This window comes from Staurois parvus, unplaced genomic scaffold (genome assembly GCF_062004578.1).
Source record: "Staurois parvus isolate SC_StPar_1 unplaced genomic scaffold, SC_StPar_1.0 ptg000081l, whole genome shotgun sequence".
Lineage (NCBI taxonomy): Eukaryota > Metazoa > Chordata > Amphibia > Anura > Ranidae > Staurois > Staurois parvus.
This window is the reverse complement of record NW_028317877.1, coordinates 15,803,495-15,821,545: the sequence shown is the minus strand read 5'-3', so window position 1 is coordinate 15,821,545 and position 18,051 is coordinate 15,803,495. Positions and strand designations below refer to the sequence as shown.

At 41.5% G+C, this 18,051-nt stretch overlaps 1 protein-coding gene across 1 annotated transcript in view; it reads right to left on the bottom strand.

The window, feature by feature from the left end:
* The window catches only part of PYGB (glycogen phosphorylase B), a 143,345-nt gene that overhangs the window by 56,764 nt on the left and 68,530 nt on the right, over nucleotides 1–18,051 (bottom strand). The window contains exon 3 of the mRNA XM_089669808.1: nucleotides 7,983–8,061. Coding sequence (XP_089525934.1) covers nucleotides 7,983–8,061 — 79 coding nt within the window. The remainder of the gene's footprint in view (nucleotides 1–7,982; nucleotides 8,062–18,051) is intronic.

Genomic DNA, 18,051 nt, shown 5'->3' with positions numbered 1-18,051 from the left:
GTTTGGATCTTCAGCAGATGGAAAATAGACATTTCTATTTGGCAGAAAAAAAAAGCCATCAGAACATAACAGAGTGCCTTGTATAATCACTTTCTGGGCTTCACAGTTGTCTCTATGGAATTAGAGGTGGAAGTCTAGAAATGCTCATGGGACAAAAACCTCCATCACTGAGAAAAACAGAACTAGTCAACGCAACGCAGCTTGAAACAGCGCCAAGCTGGCACAGTAACAAAGTGCCCTTCAGCAAATGCAAAAGTAAAGCAATCAGAGAATTTCACAATATAAATGAACTCCAATTATGCAGTTTAATGAATGTTTCCAGTTTTATACCGAATATATTCTGTATAAAAGCAGACATCTCCCCACTCTAGGCACTCATGCACATTGGACGTTTTGATAACGCTGGTAACGTTACCAGTGTAAAGTCACGTTAAAAACTTGACTTTTTCAGGTTTTTTCTTAGCTGCGTTTTCCAGCGTTTGCATTTTTTAGAGTGGTTTTTTATTTTAAATAAAAAAGTCCAAAATTTGTGGCATTTTACCGCGTTTTTCAGCGTAAAAAACTCCTCTAGAAACCCACTGGTCCTGGGTGTTTTTTCCAGCCAAAAAACGTTTATTACAGTCTATGTGTGCATGAACACATAGGATAACATGCTGGGGGGTTTACTGGCTGTAGAAAAAAAAAAAATGTAAAAAGCCAAAAACAGCAGCTGTAAAAACGTCCAGTGAATGGACTCCCGTGCCCCGTGACACGCAGAGAAGAAGTTCCTACACTTCTGAAAACGCAGCCCGCATGGGAACCTCGGTTCTCATTGCGGTTGCGGTATCCAGTGCAGGCGGCGTGCCATTAGAACTTATGGCACCCGCCGGCGGGTCTGCATTCCTCTGTGCGGGTGGTGCGGCTGCATAGATTTTCATGCGGATCCGCAGCGGCACCACCCGCACATATGTGAACCAAGCCTTAAAACCGAGCACATATTAATTACAATGAGGAACAGAAGTATTTTAACACCCTGCGATTTTGCAAGTTCTCCCACTTAGAAATCATGGAGGGGTCTGAAATTCACATTGTAGGTGCATTCCCACTCAGAGACAGAATTTAAAAAAAAAAATTCAGGAAATCACATTGTATGATTTTTAAAGAATTAATTTGTCTTGCACTGCTGAACATAAGTATTTGAACACCTGAGAAAATCAGTGTTAATATTTGGTACAGAAGCCTTTGTTTGCAATTACAGAAGTCAAACGTTTCCTGTAGTTCTTGACCAGGTTTGCACACACTGCAGCAGGGATTTTGGCCCACTCCTCCACACAGATCTCTAGATCTGTCAGGTTTTGGGGCTGTTGCTGAGCAACACGGAGTTTCAGCTCCCTCCAAAGATGTTCTATTGGATTTAGGTCTGGAGACTGGCTAGGCCACTCCAGAACCTTGATATGCTTCTTACAGAGCCACTCCTTGGTTATCCTGGCTGTGTGCTTTGGGTCGTTGTCATTTTGGAAGACCCAGCAACGACCCATCTTCAATGCTCTGACTGAGGGAAGGAGGTTGTTGCTCAAAATCTCACAATAAATGGCTCCATTCATCCTCTCCTTAATACAGTGCAGTCGTCCTGTCCCCTTTGCAGAAAAGCACCCCCAAAGCATGATCTTACCACCCCCATGCTTCACAGTAGGGATGGTGTTCTTGGGATTCAACTCATCCTTTTTCCTCCAAACACGAAGAGTGAAGTTTAGACCAAAAAGTTCTACTTTGGTCTCATCTGACCACATGACTTTCTCCCATGCCTCCTCTGGATCATCCAGATGGTCACTGGCAAACTTCAGACGGGCCTGGACATGTGATGACTTGAACAGGGGAACCTTCCGTGCAATGCATGATTTGAAACCATGACGGTGTAGTGTTCTACCGACAGTGACCTTTGAAACTGTGGTCCCAGCTCTCTTCATGTCATTGACCAGCTCCTCCCTTGTAGTTCTGGGCTGATTGCTCACCTTTCTTATCATCAGTGATACCCCATGAGGCGAGATCTTGCATAGAGCCCCAGTCCGAGGGAGACTGACAGTTGTCTTTAGCCTCTTCCATTTTCTAACAATTGCTCCAACAGTTGATCTATTTTCACCAAGCTAATTAGCAATTGCCCCGCAGCCCTTTCCAGCCTTGTGGAGGTCCACAATTTTGTCTCTGGTGTCTTTTGACAGCTCTTTGGTCTTGCCCATGGTAGTAGTTGGCGTCTGACTGACTGTGGGGTGGACAGGTGTCTTTAAAGAGCTCAGACAGGTGCTCCTAAGTTAGATTAATGAGTGGAGTAGAGGTGGACTTTTTTAAAGGCACAGTAACAGGTCTTTGAGAGCTAGAATTCTTGCTGTTTCTTAGGTGTTCAAATACTTATGTTCAGCAGTGCAAGACAAATAAATTCTTTAAAAATCATACAATGTGATTTCCTGAATTTTTTTTTAATTCTGTCTCTCAGAGTGGGAATGCACCTACAATGTGAATTTCAGACCCCTCCATGATTTCTAAGTGGGAGAACTTGCAAAATCGCAGTGTGTTCAAATACTTCTGTTCCTCACTGTATACAGGTTCTGAGGCTAATTTAATGCAAATAAGGTACTAGGTGAGTTTAAATTACCACCTTACCCTCCGTTCACATCAAGCCCAACTTTTAAATCGTGAAACTTCACTGTAAGTCGCATGATTTCAAAGTCGGGTGACTTGCAGATTTCAGGTGCGATTTGAAGACATCTGATACAGATGTCTATGCAAAACACACCAAAAGTAGTGCATGTACTACTTTTGAAATCGGTGCGGCTACGGCCAAGTCGTAAACGCACCGATAGGACCGCTCCTATTACGGACAATAGGGTGCGACATGGCATGCATGTTTCAAATCGCAGGGCATGCTAAGTCGCATCCAGTGTGAACCAGGGCTTAATCAGTCACAGAACCTATGTAATTAATGTGTGTTCGGTTTTAAAGGGATGAGGTGGCAACCATATATCTGTTCCATAGATGACTAAGTGGGGATTTTCCCTTATTTGAGAGATTTCCTCTAAATTCCTGTTGCGTCTTTGGATTAGGAAGTGAAGGGGAATTTCCCCAAAAAGGTACACAGACAGCAAAATAAATACAAAAAATAACTGGTGAGGTTAAAACCCTCCCCTTTCCCAATCTAAAACGGCAAAAGATGTCTTGGCTATAAATACATTTTAAGCACGGTTACAGCTTTAACAATGAAGTAGTGCTTGCTTGTGTATGGAACAATTCTTTGGTGATCACACAGCTGCGTTTTGTCAAAATGACTCTAATGCTTATAAAAATATTCCTGGTGTGCACGTAAGAGCATTCATAAAGTATTCACACCCCCTTCACTTTTTCAATTTTGTTATGTTGCAGCCTGATATACACTTGTTTAAATTCTTTTTTTTTTCCTCATTCATTTTTTTGATTCATCTACACGCAGTGTCAGTCCACACTGATGAGGTGAGGAATTCGTACAGGTTTCAGGATCAAAAAAGCACCCCAATAATGCAAACCGCTATGGGTGTGTATGTTAAAACACCCCAAAATCAGTTTTCAAATGTGGGGCAATTTGCAGAATCAGATTGCATGGGTGTGAACACCCATGCAATCCAGTTCTGGTGCAGACAAAAAAAGGATCCTGCACGATTTTGGAGTGAATGCGATTTGAGCCATACAAACAGCATCGCACACAAATCGCATGTGATTTGCACAGGAATGCGGATGGATTTCTGTGTGAATCAAATGCAATGTGCAGTATGAACTGGTACTCTGGCTAGGTTCACCCCTATGCAGGTTGCGTTTAACCTGTTTCTGCATTGCGTTTTGCGCTGTGTTTTTGCACCTGCGTTTTTTCCTTTCATTTTTTTTCTTGTTGCTAGGCAGATTTAAAATGCATAAAAAATGCAGGAAAAACACAAGACGTGTTTTTCTGCATTGTTTCCATTAAAGTCTATAGAACCAAAAATGCACCTTTTTGCGTTCAAAAAAGTCCATGTTCATTTCCAAAAACGCACCAGGTGAAAACGAGGAGATGTGAACATATCCCATAGGAAATCATGTTAAATGGACTGTACTGCGTTTCTGCAGAAAACCCTTAGGTGTGAACCTAGGGTCAGTGTGCCTTTCCAAATCATGTCCAGTCAATTTTAATTAACTACAAGTGGACGACCTCGGGTGTAGAAACATCTCAGCGACAAACAGAAACAGGAGGCACCAGAGCTAAATTGTTGTTGTAAAGGGTCTGAATACTTGTGCCAATGTGATATTTCAGTTTTTCCATTTTCATACATTTCCAAACATTCTAAAACTTGGTTTTTACTTTGTCATTATGAGGTACTGAATGTAGATGAATGAGAAAAAAAAAATATTTAAACAACTGTAGTATCAGGCTGCAACATGACAAAAAAGAAAAAAGTGAAGGGGGTCTGAATACTTTCTGAATGCACTGTATAAATCAACAGATATTTATGTGTATGTACATTAGATGTGCTACATGCATGTAAATAAGGTGACTTTTTTTTCTTTGTATTGTTTCTTTTCCGGTTTCTTCGATTGTTAAAGGGGTTACGACAAGCTGAAAAAAAGTCTGTTTCTCAATCAGCACCACAGACAATCATCTTCCTATATGAACATGCCGGGATCTTTTCACACAAGGGGCCATGAACTGATGTATTCTACTGCAAAAATGCTTTAAACCCCCACCCAAAAAAAAACAAAAACCCTAACAATTACAAATAAAATGTTACAAATTGTTGTAGCTCCCAATCTGCCAGGGTGGGGAATACAGAAGGTGGAAAAGCTTGCAAGTTAGGCCCCTTTCACACGGGCGTTCCATTTTTTTCTTGGACAAAACGTGACTGAACTGATGAAAAATATGGATCAGTTCACATCCGTTTTCCATCGGTTTCCAACCTTTTTTACATCCTTTTACATCCGTTTTTCATCAGTTTACATCAGTTTTCTTCTGTTTGTCAGTTTACATCCGTTTTTCCATCCGTTTTTTTTCATCAGTTTACATCAGTTTTTCATCTGTTTGTCAGTTTACATCAGTTTTTCATCTGTTTGTCAGTTTACATCCGTTTTAACGGAAGAAAAATAGGGTTTTCTTCCGTTCAAAAAAACAGATGTTAACGGATGCGGACATAAACGGATATAAACAGATGATCATTTGTTTACATCCGCTAGTCCATAAAAATACATGGGTGTCCGTTCTTCATCCGTAAACGGACAGATGAAAAATGGACATACGGAACACCCGTGTGAAATGGGCCTTAGGTTGTAAGATTATCCACCTTATATCTTATTAAGCTATAGAGGAACAATACAGAAGGTGGACAGGAGGATTTAGAAAGCGAAAGCTTACAATCCATTAAGCTATAAGAGAAGATACAGAAGGCAGAAGAGCTTACAATCCATTAAGCCAGAAATAGATTGATCAAATCCTGGCTGGTTCAGCAGGGACCGGCCATGATTTCATTCATCAATGGGCAGGCTAATTTTACTGAAGTCGATTCATCGATTTTTCGCATCGGATTACTGCCTGCAGATATAGCTGCCAGCAGTAATCATTGTGTCCTGTCGGCAAGGAAGGCTCCCCAATGGCATAACACAACAGCCCTGTCTGAGGGATTTCCCCATCAACACTGACTGTATTAATGGGGGAAATCGAGCAATTTTCTTTCCTGCAACTCGCAGTTGTAGGAAAGAAAATTTCATCATCTATGGCTTGCCTTATAAGGGTGTTTATAAAAGGTGAGAGAGCTTACAATCTACATATTAAGGTATGGAAGAATTTAAAAATGTGGAAAAGCTTACCATAGGCAATCCTTCCTCAACTGGGGTGCTGTCTGAGTTCAACCTAGCTGAGAAAGGCTGTGCCCTACACAAGTGTCCGGTCGCAGTGACCAGGTTGGCCTCCAACAAGAGTCAGTTTATGATTGGTTTCTACAACTGCTCACAGGCTAGAGTTTGGCTGTAGCTTGCTGGACTTGTAATTCACTGGATCTGCGCTTTCTGGGCTTGTGCCTGGAGGACCTGATCTGTAAGGATTGGCTTTACCTGCGGTACTGTGGAAACAGGGCTATTGGGCTGTCTAGAGAGCCGGGACTTGGCCTTAAGCAAGCAAGACCTTCAAAGGTCCAGGTAGAGTAAATCTGCATTTTTTGAAAAGGCTGTGTGGTGTGTGTGTATGTTTATATGCATGTGTTTTTTATGTGTCTGCATGTTATTTTTAATCCTGACCCCTATAATAATTCACAATAGCAACAGGGACTGCCACTGTTCTGAAAAGTGATCCAAGGTTATATCTCATTTCAGAGGCATTTGACAGGCAGTGAGGAGGCAATATGTTACCTCCTCACTACCCATTTTGACACCATATATGCAGCACCACTGTGCAACAGTGTGCAGCACCGACCCTGAATGGGGCTCATTTGGCAGGTATTAATGCCTGCTGAATGCGACAGGAGTATAATTCCTGCCATGCCACAAAGCATCATGTCCACAGCATGTGCACAACAATTGGGTTGCTGCCTCTGCAGCTAAAAGGGGAGAAATTGAGAGGTGCTAAAAACGTGACTCAACTGTGTGGTTTGAGCCCTTAGACTTGGGTGCCTCTAGACTGAAAATATTTTTAAAGGGCACCATGAATGAAAAAAGGTTGAGAAACACTGTGATGACTGGATCACAGCATCTCCAAAACTGCAGCTTTTGTGAGATCATGGGCTGCAGTGGTCAGGATTTACCAAAAGTGGTCCAAGGAAGGGAAAACAGCAACAGGGTCATGAGTGGCCAAGGCTCACTGATACACATGGGTTGGCGCATATAGACCAATCCAATAGAAGAGCTATTGTAGCTCAAATTGCTGAAAAAGTGAATGCTGGTTCCTATAGAAAGGTGTCAGAATGCCCAGTGCATCACAGTTTGTTGTTTATGGGACTGTATAGCTGCCGACCAGTTAGAGTGCCCATGCGGACCTATGTCCACAACCAAAAGTGCTTACAATGGGCACATGAGCTTCAGAACTGGATCACAGAACAATGGACGGTGGCCTGGTCAAGAATGGTTTGAGAAACTCAACAATGAGTTTGGGGTGTTGACTCCAAATTCTCCAGACCTCAGTTCAATCAAGAATCTGTGGAATGTGCTGAAGAAAAAAAAAAAAAAAAGCCCAATCCATGGAGGCCCCACCACACAACTTACATGGCTACCAGACACCACAGCATACCTTCAGAGGTGTAATGGAGTCCATGCCTCGACGGGTTACGATTAGTGCTCTTAAATGTTATGGCCGATTGGTGTACGTGAGGATTCAGAAAGTGGAAGAGCTTAACTTCTAATAAAAGTATATAGCAGGGTACAAAAAGGTAGACAAGCTGACAACTCATTAGGGTATAAGGGAAAATTTGCAAGGTAAATAGTCTACAATCAATAAGAACAAAGTAATTTAGAAGATTTTTTTTAGGCCAAAATAATTTTTGTTTTATTTTGGTTCTATCACTGGAATTTATGAACAGGGTAACCACGGGGAAGGTTGCCCAATTCATTGGAAAGCTTAAACTGAATGCAATGCAGTATGCTTAAGCCAGCCATAGAAGGATCGAATCTTGGCCGGTTCAGCAGGGACCAGCTGAGATTTGATCCAACTATAGGCAGGATGACTGACTTTGGTAAAACCAGCATCTCGGATTTATAGCATGTGTTTATTGTAAGCGGCTATAGCCGCTAACAGTAATCACTGTGTTCTCCCAGTAGAGATGGCTTCCCTGCAAAATTTGGACTGTGTACCCAGCTTTAGTCAATAGCTAGCAGTATTGTTGTCTACTTTTATTTGAACTGGTCCCCTATAGAGTCTCAGGATATTGATACAATAGGACTTGGCTGCTCTTTTCAACTGTTGCATGCTAATGAGCAGCCCAGGTTGTGTCTTTGTGAAAAAAAAGGGTAACAGATATAGAACATACCTGCCAAGCGTCCCAATCCTCCATTGCCGAGACCTGCATCTTCTTCTATCTCCTCCAGCTCCTCCATATCCAGGCCCAGCTGCAATGAAACAAGTGTTAGAATGACAAACTTTTATCTTCAAATCGATATACAATAACACCATCCAGCAACAGATCTTTGTTTCCTATTATCAGAAGACAGCTAGTTAGTAAGGCTGGCCACACACTATACCCAATTTTCTGTCCGATTTCTGCCCCATTTCCTTTAGATTTACCTTCCACTATGTAGTACAAGAGCTTGCCTAATTGGAAACAATTGAAAGTTTGGATTAGGTTTGACCGCATATTATATATTTGTGGTAAATCTAAAGTGGCCATACATTATATAATTTTCTTGAGATATTTGGCTTAGATTTACCAAAAACCATATAATATGAGGTCAAACCTAACAACACTTTCAAATGTATCCAATTAGGCAGGCTCTTGCACTACATAGTTGCAGTTAAATCTACAGGAAATTGTGCAGAAAGTGGACAAAAAATTGTATAGTGTATGGACAGCCTTTCATATCCAAAACCTATACTTTGTAGAGGTTTTCATGGGTGTGGAAACTAAGGTTGGCCAGGCATTGTACAATTTTCTTCAGAAAAGTGCTTTAGATTTACCAAAAACCATATAATAGGAGGTCAAACCTAAACAACACTTTCAATTGTATCCAATTAGGCAGGCTCTTGCACTACATAGCTTAAGATAAATCTAAAGGAAATTGGACAGAAAAATTGTATGGCCAGCCTAAATTTCAATCAGATGCTCCCTTACAGGTGCTAAACATATCCTATAGACAAGGGGTGCTCAAGCTGTGGCCCTCGGAGCTTGCCAACGCACCATTCCAGAGCATCCAAGTACATCAAGCCTGAATGCAAGCTTTCAGAAAGTGCACCACATTTGCAAGATATAATTCTACGGTACGTCTATGGTAAAGTGCCGCTACCCGCAGGAAAGCCGCAGATGTACAGGAGAGTAAGGGCTCATTTACATTTGCGGTTTTGGGGAAGGGGGATGTGTTTTAACCACACCCCCAACCACTGCTGTAGCATCAGGGGTCGCAGTGGTAACCCCGCCACATGCTCAAGGGGGCCCGTGCGGTCTCCCTGCTACAATTCGTTTTACACAGGAGGTGTGGCATATATATAACTATGACAGGCCCATCCAGGTCACAGGCTTTTGGAGGGGACTGCAGGCTAGCCTCTTGTCTACTAACCATGGGCCCTGGCATCTGAGGGGACTCTATTTTTTGGGAGGCGTGTGCCTGGGGGGACCTTTGGAGCAGTTTACTTCGGATTCAAGTCCATGTCTCCCCAAAATACACAGACTCTGAGAACTGGGGGACCAGGATACAGATTTGGGACCTCAGTGTCCAAATAGCATTGAACCCCAGCAACCCCCCCCCCTCCCCTCAGGCTCAGAACATATGTTATCTTCCTGGTCCCCCGCCAGCACTCCTTGCTCCTCTATCCTGTTGGGTGCCCCACAGCAAGCAGCTTGTCATGGGGGCACTCGCTGCTCTGTGTGTCCTAGGCTTGGCCCCCCCCCCTTCTCTCTTCTCATTGGCTCATTGGCTGTGAATGACAGCAGCAGCCAAAGAGAGGGAGTCCCAAGATAGCTGAGACTCCAGTGCACATCGCTGGATTGAGAGGGGGCTTAGGGGAGAGTATTAGGGGGGACTGGAGAGCTGCCGCACAGGGAAAGTTTTTTTACCTTTATGCATAGAATGCATGAAGGTAAAAAACAATGAGTCGTTAGAACCACTTTAATGTAATCAGCTCAAAAACAACCTGATGCTGAGGTCTCCTGCTTTTTATGTGTAATCTGTTTATTAAGATGTGATGTGTTTACTGTGTCCTTGTTCCATTGTTAATTGACTTAATGGAGTCACCCAATGTTTGTCTGTCGGCTAGTCCTCTGGGAGGCTCCGACATGATGGGATTAGACTGGTATAGACGTCACCTAGTTATCTAATTAATGTGGGATGTTTATGCCAATGTGCAATATTTGTTTTATTGTTCATGTGTGGACTGCCCCTATTTCTGAAGGGTACAAAAACCTGTATTTCTGTTCAACAAAGTAGTTCCAGTTTTTTCACCTAACCTAGTGTCGCCTAGTCTTGGGTGTGATGCCCAGCCATAATACTTTGGTCCTGTGTCCCAGCGGCAAAGAAGAATTTTTCAGACGGAATCACCCAATCGGGGTGATAGGTGTTCCATCACAGAAACCGATCCTCTCTAATTTCCTCCTGCAGCTGCTGAAAGCCGGCTTCTCTTCCTCTCCCTCCTGCCAGCATTCAGCAGCTGCAGGAAGAGAATGTTCATTATGCTATTCAAAAAAAAAAAATGCTGAAATTCTGAACCACTTCATTTCATTGTGGCCTGTGATCAGTTACTAAATCACCTAAGTGGCCCTTGCTCTTCAAAAGTTTGAGCACCCCTGCTATAGACAGAGTTTATCTAGATAAATAAACCAGGCAGCTTTTATTGCAATTGTATGATTGGAAAGCAGCAATGTCACACTTGTATGATACTGTTTATCTTGGAGAATCAATAATTAAAAAGTGGAGTATGGATTTAACATTAAAATGAGGAAGAAAATCAGTGCAGAATTCACAAATTCGACTGTCCAGTTAAATACTGAACACCAGGCAGTCAGCAAATTTAGAAAACTATTTGTTGTATTCCTGGTCACCCATTCTTCTGATCCAGGCATTCATACAGTTCTGTACAGTGAAGTCCTGGACATCCCTTCAAGTTACATTGCATTTAAGCAACACCACCAGGTTAAGAAAACACCCCAGCCTGTGATTTGACAATGAAGGAGCAGCAGCACACTGATGAGGTCATCCCTCTCTTCTCTCCTCCTGTAAGCATGCTCACACTGACTGAAACCACTGTAAATCCAGTGAATATCCGATTGCCTCTCTGGGGATCAGGAAGGAATTTGTTTCCCTGCATGAGCAAATTGGATCGTGCTTTGCTGGGGTTTTTTTTGTCTTCCTCTGGATGAACTGTCGGTATAGGATTATAATTTTTTTTTTTTAATGGTTGAACTGGATGGACTTTTGTCTTTTTTCAGCCAGACTAACTATGTAACATAATACAACAATGATTGACCTTCAGTATGGGGCTGGACAATAAAGAAGCAGCAACAGGATAAGCAGAGCAAGACACTCTCCCTTTCTGTTCACTCTTTTAGTCCTGGTTCACACTGATGCGTTGCGGAATTCGCAGCGTTTTCTGTGCGAATTCCGCATCAGAATTGCACCCCGTTCATGCGAACCACTGCGGGTATGTATATTAAGTTAACAACACCCCAAAAGCAGTCCGCAAAAGGCAGTGCGATGTGCAGAATCGGAACGCATAGGTGTGAATACCCATGCAATCTGATTCTAGTGCGGACCAATAAAAGGGTCCTGCATGTTTTTGGTGAGGGTGCAGTGCGATTGGAGCCATACAAAATGTATGGCTCCAATCGCACCGCACACAAATCGCATGTGATTTGCACAGGAATGCAGTGCAGTGAACCCAACCTCAACCTGATAGCACTATGCAATGCAGTTAAGGCCTGAGTGCTTCAGATTACTGCCACTTCCAGTTTGAGTGTTGCTGCACAGGGGATTACAGGGTGCCAAGATTTAGAATCAAAGAAAAAATAAATAAAATTGAGGCATTGAGATAGTAGAAACAAACTTCATATAAGCCCAACTGCTTGTATTCAGCAGCTTTCTATAAAAGCACCCCCCCCCCCCCCCCAGATTTAGGATTTACCCATCTTGAGAAGTCCACCTGTAGTTGAGCCAAAAAGAGCGCCAAACAAATGTTTTAGCAGTCCAAAGGGTTGATTGTTTCCACACATTCCAGTGAGGAAAAAGAAAGCATCCAATGCATTTCAAGAACCCAAAGCAGGAAAAGGTCCTGGGAATGTGAATCCAAATCAGGGGATTGTTACATGAGTGATAGAGCTTATATCAGCTTTGGAGTAGTATGGACAATTCATTATTATTTAATTAGAGAATTTGGCCCTGGTAAAGGGGGATTTTTTTAGCCCCCCCGCAACATTTGTGGAATCAATAAATCACTTAAGAGAAGTGAATCGGTGCTGCGCTACTCAATGCATAAAAAATAATTCATAAAAAATAAATGAATAGAAATCGGAAGATGAATGCACATATGACCCTCATCCAAGTGTAAAACAACATATGCAAAAAACAGCAAACAAGTGAACACAAGATAATAATAATAAAAAATTGATGTGTTAAAAAGAAACATAATGTGTTACAGTGAATAAGCCCAAAAAGGATAATAACAGTCCCAAAAAACAGGAACACAATAGATCTTCAACACAAGCCGTGAAACATCCAGTGATGAAAATATATCAAATCAATCCTCCACCGGCTAGCGTGCATGCTCACCTCCAAAAATGCGACCCACAAGGAGTCATAAAGCATACAAAAAACCTCAAACGATGATCCCAAATAGATGGTCCTCGATAGCAATCAAAGAAAGAGGGGTGCTCTCCGATGACGCTGGCAAACACTCACAGGCATGCTTCAGATATGGCCACAGACCTCCATCACCTCCAGTATCCCCACATGGAAGATTTAAGCAAGAAGACTTCCCTTAGTGTAATATGTAATACTTTATTATAAACAGCACCCAAAATGACTACTCACAGTACAGGCAAGATTACTGCAGCAAAAAACTGCAATAAAAGGTGTATAGGATCGGGAGTACCAAGATGGCGGCTGTTGTCCGTACCGGATGACATCACCACGCTTCCATTCGAATCACTTAACACTTTGGCGCACTTTCTGACTCTACAAATGAAATGATCAGGAAATGACCAAGAATCAGGTATTTATGTCAGTCCCATGTAAGTTAGTTTGGGTAAAGTAGGGAAAGGATAGACCTTTTCTTGGGGAGATTCACCCCTGGATGTCCTGGTGACCGCTGCTGTCATTGGAGCAAGCAGTGGGGGAAAACCCTCCACTCGGGACCCCTGTTCCCAAAACTAACTCTCTAAGACTAGAATTCCATTCACTTTGGAGAGATTTCCTCTCATTTCCTGTTGATTCACTGAGGCAAAAAGTAAAAGGGAAATTTGCCCAACCGGACAGAAAAAGCCAAAAAAGAAAATGGATAGGGAGTTTTAAAGTGAAACTGAAGCACCACACTTCAAAATAATGCTGGACCACAGGGGCTGTTTGCCATAATGTGCTAGTATGTACAGCTGCCTTGTCCTCTGTAGATTCCATTGTTACATAGTTAGTCTGGCTGAAAAAAGACAAAAGTCCATCCAGTTCAACCAAAAAAAAAAAAAAAAAGTTTTAATCCTATACCCACAGTTGAGGAAGGCAAAAAAAAAAACAGCAAAGCACGATCCAATTTGCTTCTGCAGTGCAAAAAATTCCTCCCTGATCATTAACCACTACTCTTTGAATATGAACTTTTAGCCAGTTTTCTATCCATTTACATACAGATTCATAGCCCGGTCTTCTTCCGGAATCGAGGTCTTGTTGAATTATGCACATGGAACATGCTGCAGCTTTAAAGTACACTTTATTATCTACAAACAACAGATGCATATTTAAGGATTCTTTTACACCATACTATACATAAAACTCTCCACAATATACCAAAAGTACATGTACAGTGAAGGCAATACGTATTTGATCCCCTGCTGATTTTGAATGTTTGCCCACTCACAAAGAAATGATCAGTCAAAAATCAAATGTTCGGTGTATTGTAACACTATGAGACAGAATAGCAACAAAAAAGTCAAAAGAAATGCATGTCTAACAAATTATACACTGATTTGCATGTTCATGAGGGAAATAAGTATTTGATCCCCTATCATTCAGCAGGATTTCTGGCTACCGGGTGTCTTTCATACAGGTAACAACCTGAGATTAGAAGCAGTCTCTTAAAGGGAGTGCTGTTAATCTCATTTTGTTACCTGTATAAAAGACACCTGTTCACAGAAGCAATCAAACAATTCATATTCCAAACTCTCCACCATGGCAAAGACCAAAGAGCTGTCCAAGGATGTCAGGGACAAGATTGTAGACCTACACAAGGCTGGACTGGGCTACCAAACTATCGCCAAGCAGCTTGGTTAGAAGGTGACAACAGCTGGTGTAATCATTCGCAAATGGAAGAAACACAAAACAACTGTCAGTCTCCCTAGGTCTGGTGCACCATGCAAGATCTCACCTCGTGGAGTGTCAATGATCATGAGAACAGTGAGGAATCATCCCAGAACTACACGTGAGGATCTTGTCAATGATCTCCAGGCAGCTGGGACACAGTCACCAAGAAAACAATTGGTAACACACTACGCCGATAAGAACTGAAATCCTGCAGTGCCTGCAAGGTCCCTCTGCTCAAGAAAGCACAGGACTGGTTGAAAGTGTTGTGGTCGGATGAGACCAAAATCGTGGCTCAAGAAGAAGCACATTAAGGTCCTGGAGTGGCCTAGCCCAGGGGTAGGCAAGCCGCGGATCGCGAGCCACATGCGGCTCTTTACAAACTTAAATGCGGCTCTTCTGTGTGCCGGGCGCCCGCTCCCCTCCCTCCTCTTGGGCGGCCGCCCCAAAAGTCAGGACTCTGCAGCTGTCAGGATGTAGGCGGGGCAGCGTGACGAACTCCTCTCCTCTCACAGTCCGCCCTGAAGACCAGAACGGCGCGGGAACACGGCAAGAAGAACGCGCGGAGCAAAGGTAAGTGATTTGACACAGGGGGGACTTGGGGACTTAATATGGGGGATGATTTACTATAGGGGGGATGAATTAATATGGGGAATGAATTACTATAGGGGGGATGAATTAATATGGGGAATTAATTACTATGGGGAATGAATTACTATATGGGGGGGTGAATTACTATATGGGGAATGAATTACTATATGGGGGATTAATTACTATATGGGGGATGAATTACTATATGAGGGATGAATTACTATATGGGGGATGAATTACTATATGGGGGATGAATTACTATAGGGGGGATGAATTACTATATGGGGGATGAATTACTATGGGGGATGAATTACTATATGGGGGATGAATTACTATATGGGGGATGAATTACTATGAGGGATGAATTACTATGGGGGATGAATTACTATATGGGGGATGAATTACTATAGGGGATGAATTACTATATGGGGGATGAATTACTATATGGGGGAAGAATTACTATATGGGGGATGAATTACTATATGGGGGATGAATTACTATATGGGGGATGAATTACTATGGGGGATGAATTACTATATGGGGGATGAATTACTATATGGGGGATGAATTACTATATGGGGGATGTATTTTCAGTTTTAAAAATGTGGCTCTCAAAATAAATTTCAATCGTGGTTTTGGCGAGATTTGGCTCAGTTGAAAAAAAAGGTTGCCCACCACTGGCCTAGCCAGTCTCCAGACCTTAATCCGACTGAAATCTGTGGAGGGAGCTGAAAGTTCAAGTTGCCAAACATCAGCCATCAAACCTTAATGACTTGGAGAGGATCTGCCAAGAGGAGTGGGCCAAAATCCCTCCTGAGATGTGTGCAAACCTGATGGCCAACTACAGAAAACATCTGACCTCTGTGATTGCCAACAAGGGATTTGCCACCAAGTACTAAGTCATGTTTTGTGAAGGGGATCAAATACTTATTTCCCTCATGAACATGCAAATCAGTGCATCATTTGTTAGACATGCATTTCTTTTGAATTTTTTGTTGCTATTCTGTCTCTCAGTGTTACAATACACCTACCATTTGATTTTTAGACTGATCATTTCTTTGTGAGCGGGCAAACATTCAAAATCAGCAGGGGATCATATACATATTTCCTTCACTGTTTATTGGTGTGTATTAGCATGAACTTTCATGCACTTTTCATTGTGATGCGTTTTTCTGCACAATGGCATGAGTTTTCCTGTCATCTGTTGTGAATGGACAGTTTCCTGGAATGGTGAAAATACTGACAATTTAATTTTTATATCTTTTACTTTTAATTAAGTTGTGTTGCCTTTACATGCATTCATGTGTATTATGCTGTATCATACTGCAATGCCCTTACATTGACCTGCGTTGATCTTGTATGGAAAAAAAAAATGCATGTCACTGCATATGGTATGAGCAAGCTCTAAATTATTATTTTTTTAATAACTTCCTTTAATCGCAAAAACAAAAATAACTTTCTACTGGGATTCACAAATGATGACTTTGTCCTGTGAATTGAGAAGTAAGGGGGATGTGAGCGACATATACAACCCCAGGAGACTGCAGCTGTATCCTTTAAAAGAGTATTTGAAGTTTTGTGTTGTTTTTGCTGGGTTTTTTTTTTGTTCTTAAAGTGATATTAAAGGCTTACATTATTTTTAAAATAACAAACAGATCATACATACAGTACCTGTAGTGCAGTGGTTTTGCACAGAGCCTCCCAGATCCTCCTTTTTGGGTCCCCCGCTTACGCTTCTGGTCCCCTCCCTCCTGCCAGGTGCAACCACAGCAAGCAGCTACCTATGGGGGCACCCGCTGCATCGCGTGTCCATTCACACACAGAGCCGCAGCTTGGCCCTGCCTCCTCTCTCTTCTCATTGACTCACTGGCTGTGATTGAGATTGTGGGCTTAGGTGAGTATTAGGGGCAGCTGGGGGAGCTGCCGCACAGAGAAGGTTTTTTTACCTTCATTCATAGAATGCATGAAGGTAAAAAAACTTGAGCCTTTACAACCACTTTACCACATTTGCAGGGTCAAGCATCGCAGTACATAAATGAAATTCATGTCCTTTTTTCCCCAAAAATAGAGCTTTCTTTCGGTGGTATTTGATCACCTGTGCATTTTTTATTTTTTGCGCTATAAACAAAAAAAGCAAAACAAATTTTGAAGAAAAATGCTATAAAACATATCAAGTAAAAAAATATAAAAAATTTCTTCATAAATTTAGGCCAAAATCTATTCTGCTACGTCTTTGTTATAAAAAAAAAAAATCCCAATATGTGTAAATTAATTGTTTATTTATTTTTTATACTAGTAAAGGCAGCAATCAACGACTCATTGCGGGACTGCAGCAGGCATACTGACACTAGGGGGGAACTGATTAACTGCCACTGACATCCCCAGTAACACTAATATAGTGATCAATGCTAATAAAAAGCACCAATCACAGCTCTCACAGTATTTCTCAATGGCTTAAAGAATGCAGCCAGAGAGGAGAAATTATTGCTTTTACAGCCTTTATGGGTATAAAAGCAATCAATGTAAAAAAAAAAAAAATCTTCATCACCCCCCACACGTAGTACAGTGTCACTATGGTAATACTGTACTGCTAGGGTGACAGTATGTTATAAAAAAGAATACAAATACAAAAAAATAAAATAAAAATGTAAAAAACATTTTTGAAAAAATTATAAATTTTTACTTATAAACTAATTTGGGTTATTTTTTTTTTACTAAAAAGATAGCGGAATACATTTTGGACAAGTTTTATGAAGAAAGATTATTTATTTGCAAAATTGTATAAGAAAAACACTTTTTCCCAAGATGTTTGGACTTTTTCATTTATATAGCAAAAAAAATAAAAATCCCAGTGGTGAATAAATACCACCAAAATAAAGTTTTATTTGTCTCAAAAAAAATGCTAAAAAATTCATATGGGTACACTGGTGCATGACCGCGCAATTGTCATTCAAAGTGTAATAGAGCTGAAAGCTGAAAATTGGCCTGGCCAGGAAGGGGGTGAAAGTGTCCGGACTTGAAGTGGTTAAAGAGCCAATATATTGAAGGACAATAAGGGAATAGGAAAAAACCACAAATACAGTACCATATCAATACACAAAATTCTATAGGAAACAGTGACAATAGATCATTCCCATTATCAAGCTATCACAATATGCAGTCCGTAATCAGATCTACAGGGTGCTAGACCAGGCGTGTCCATCCATGGGGACCAAAATTGTCAAAATTTACTAGTGCAGCCTCTGTGTTGATAGATATATATATATATATATATATATATATCTATCTATCTATCTATGTATG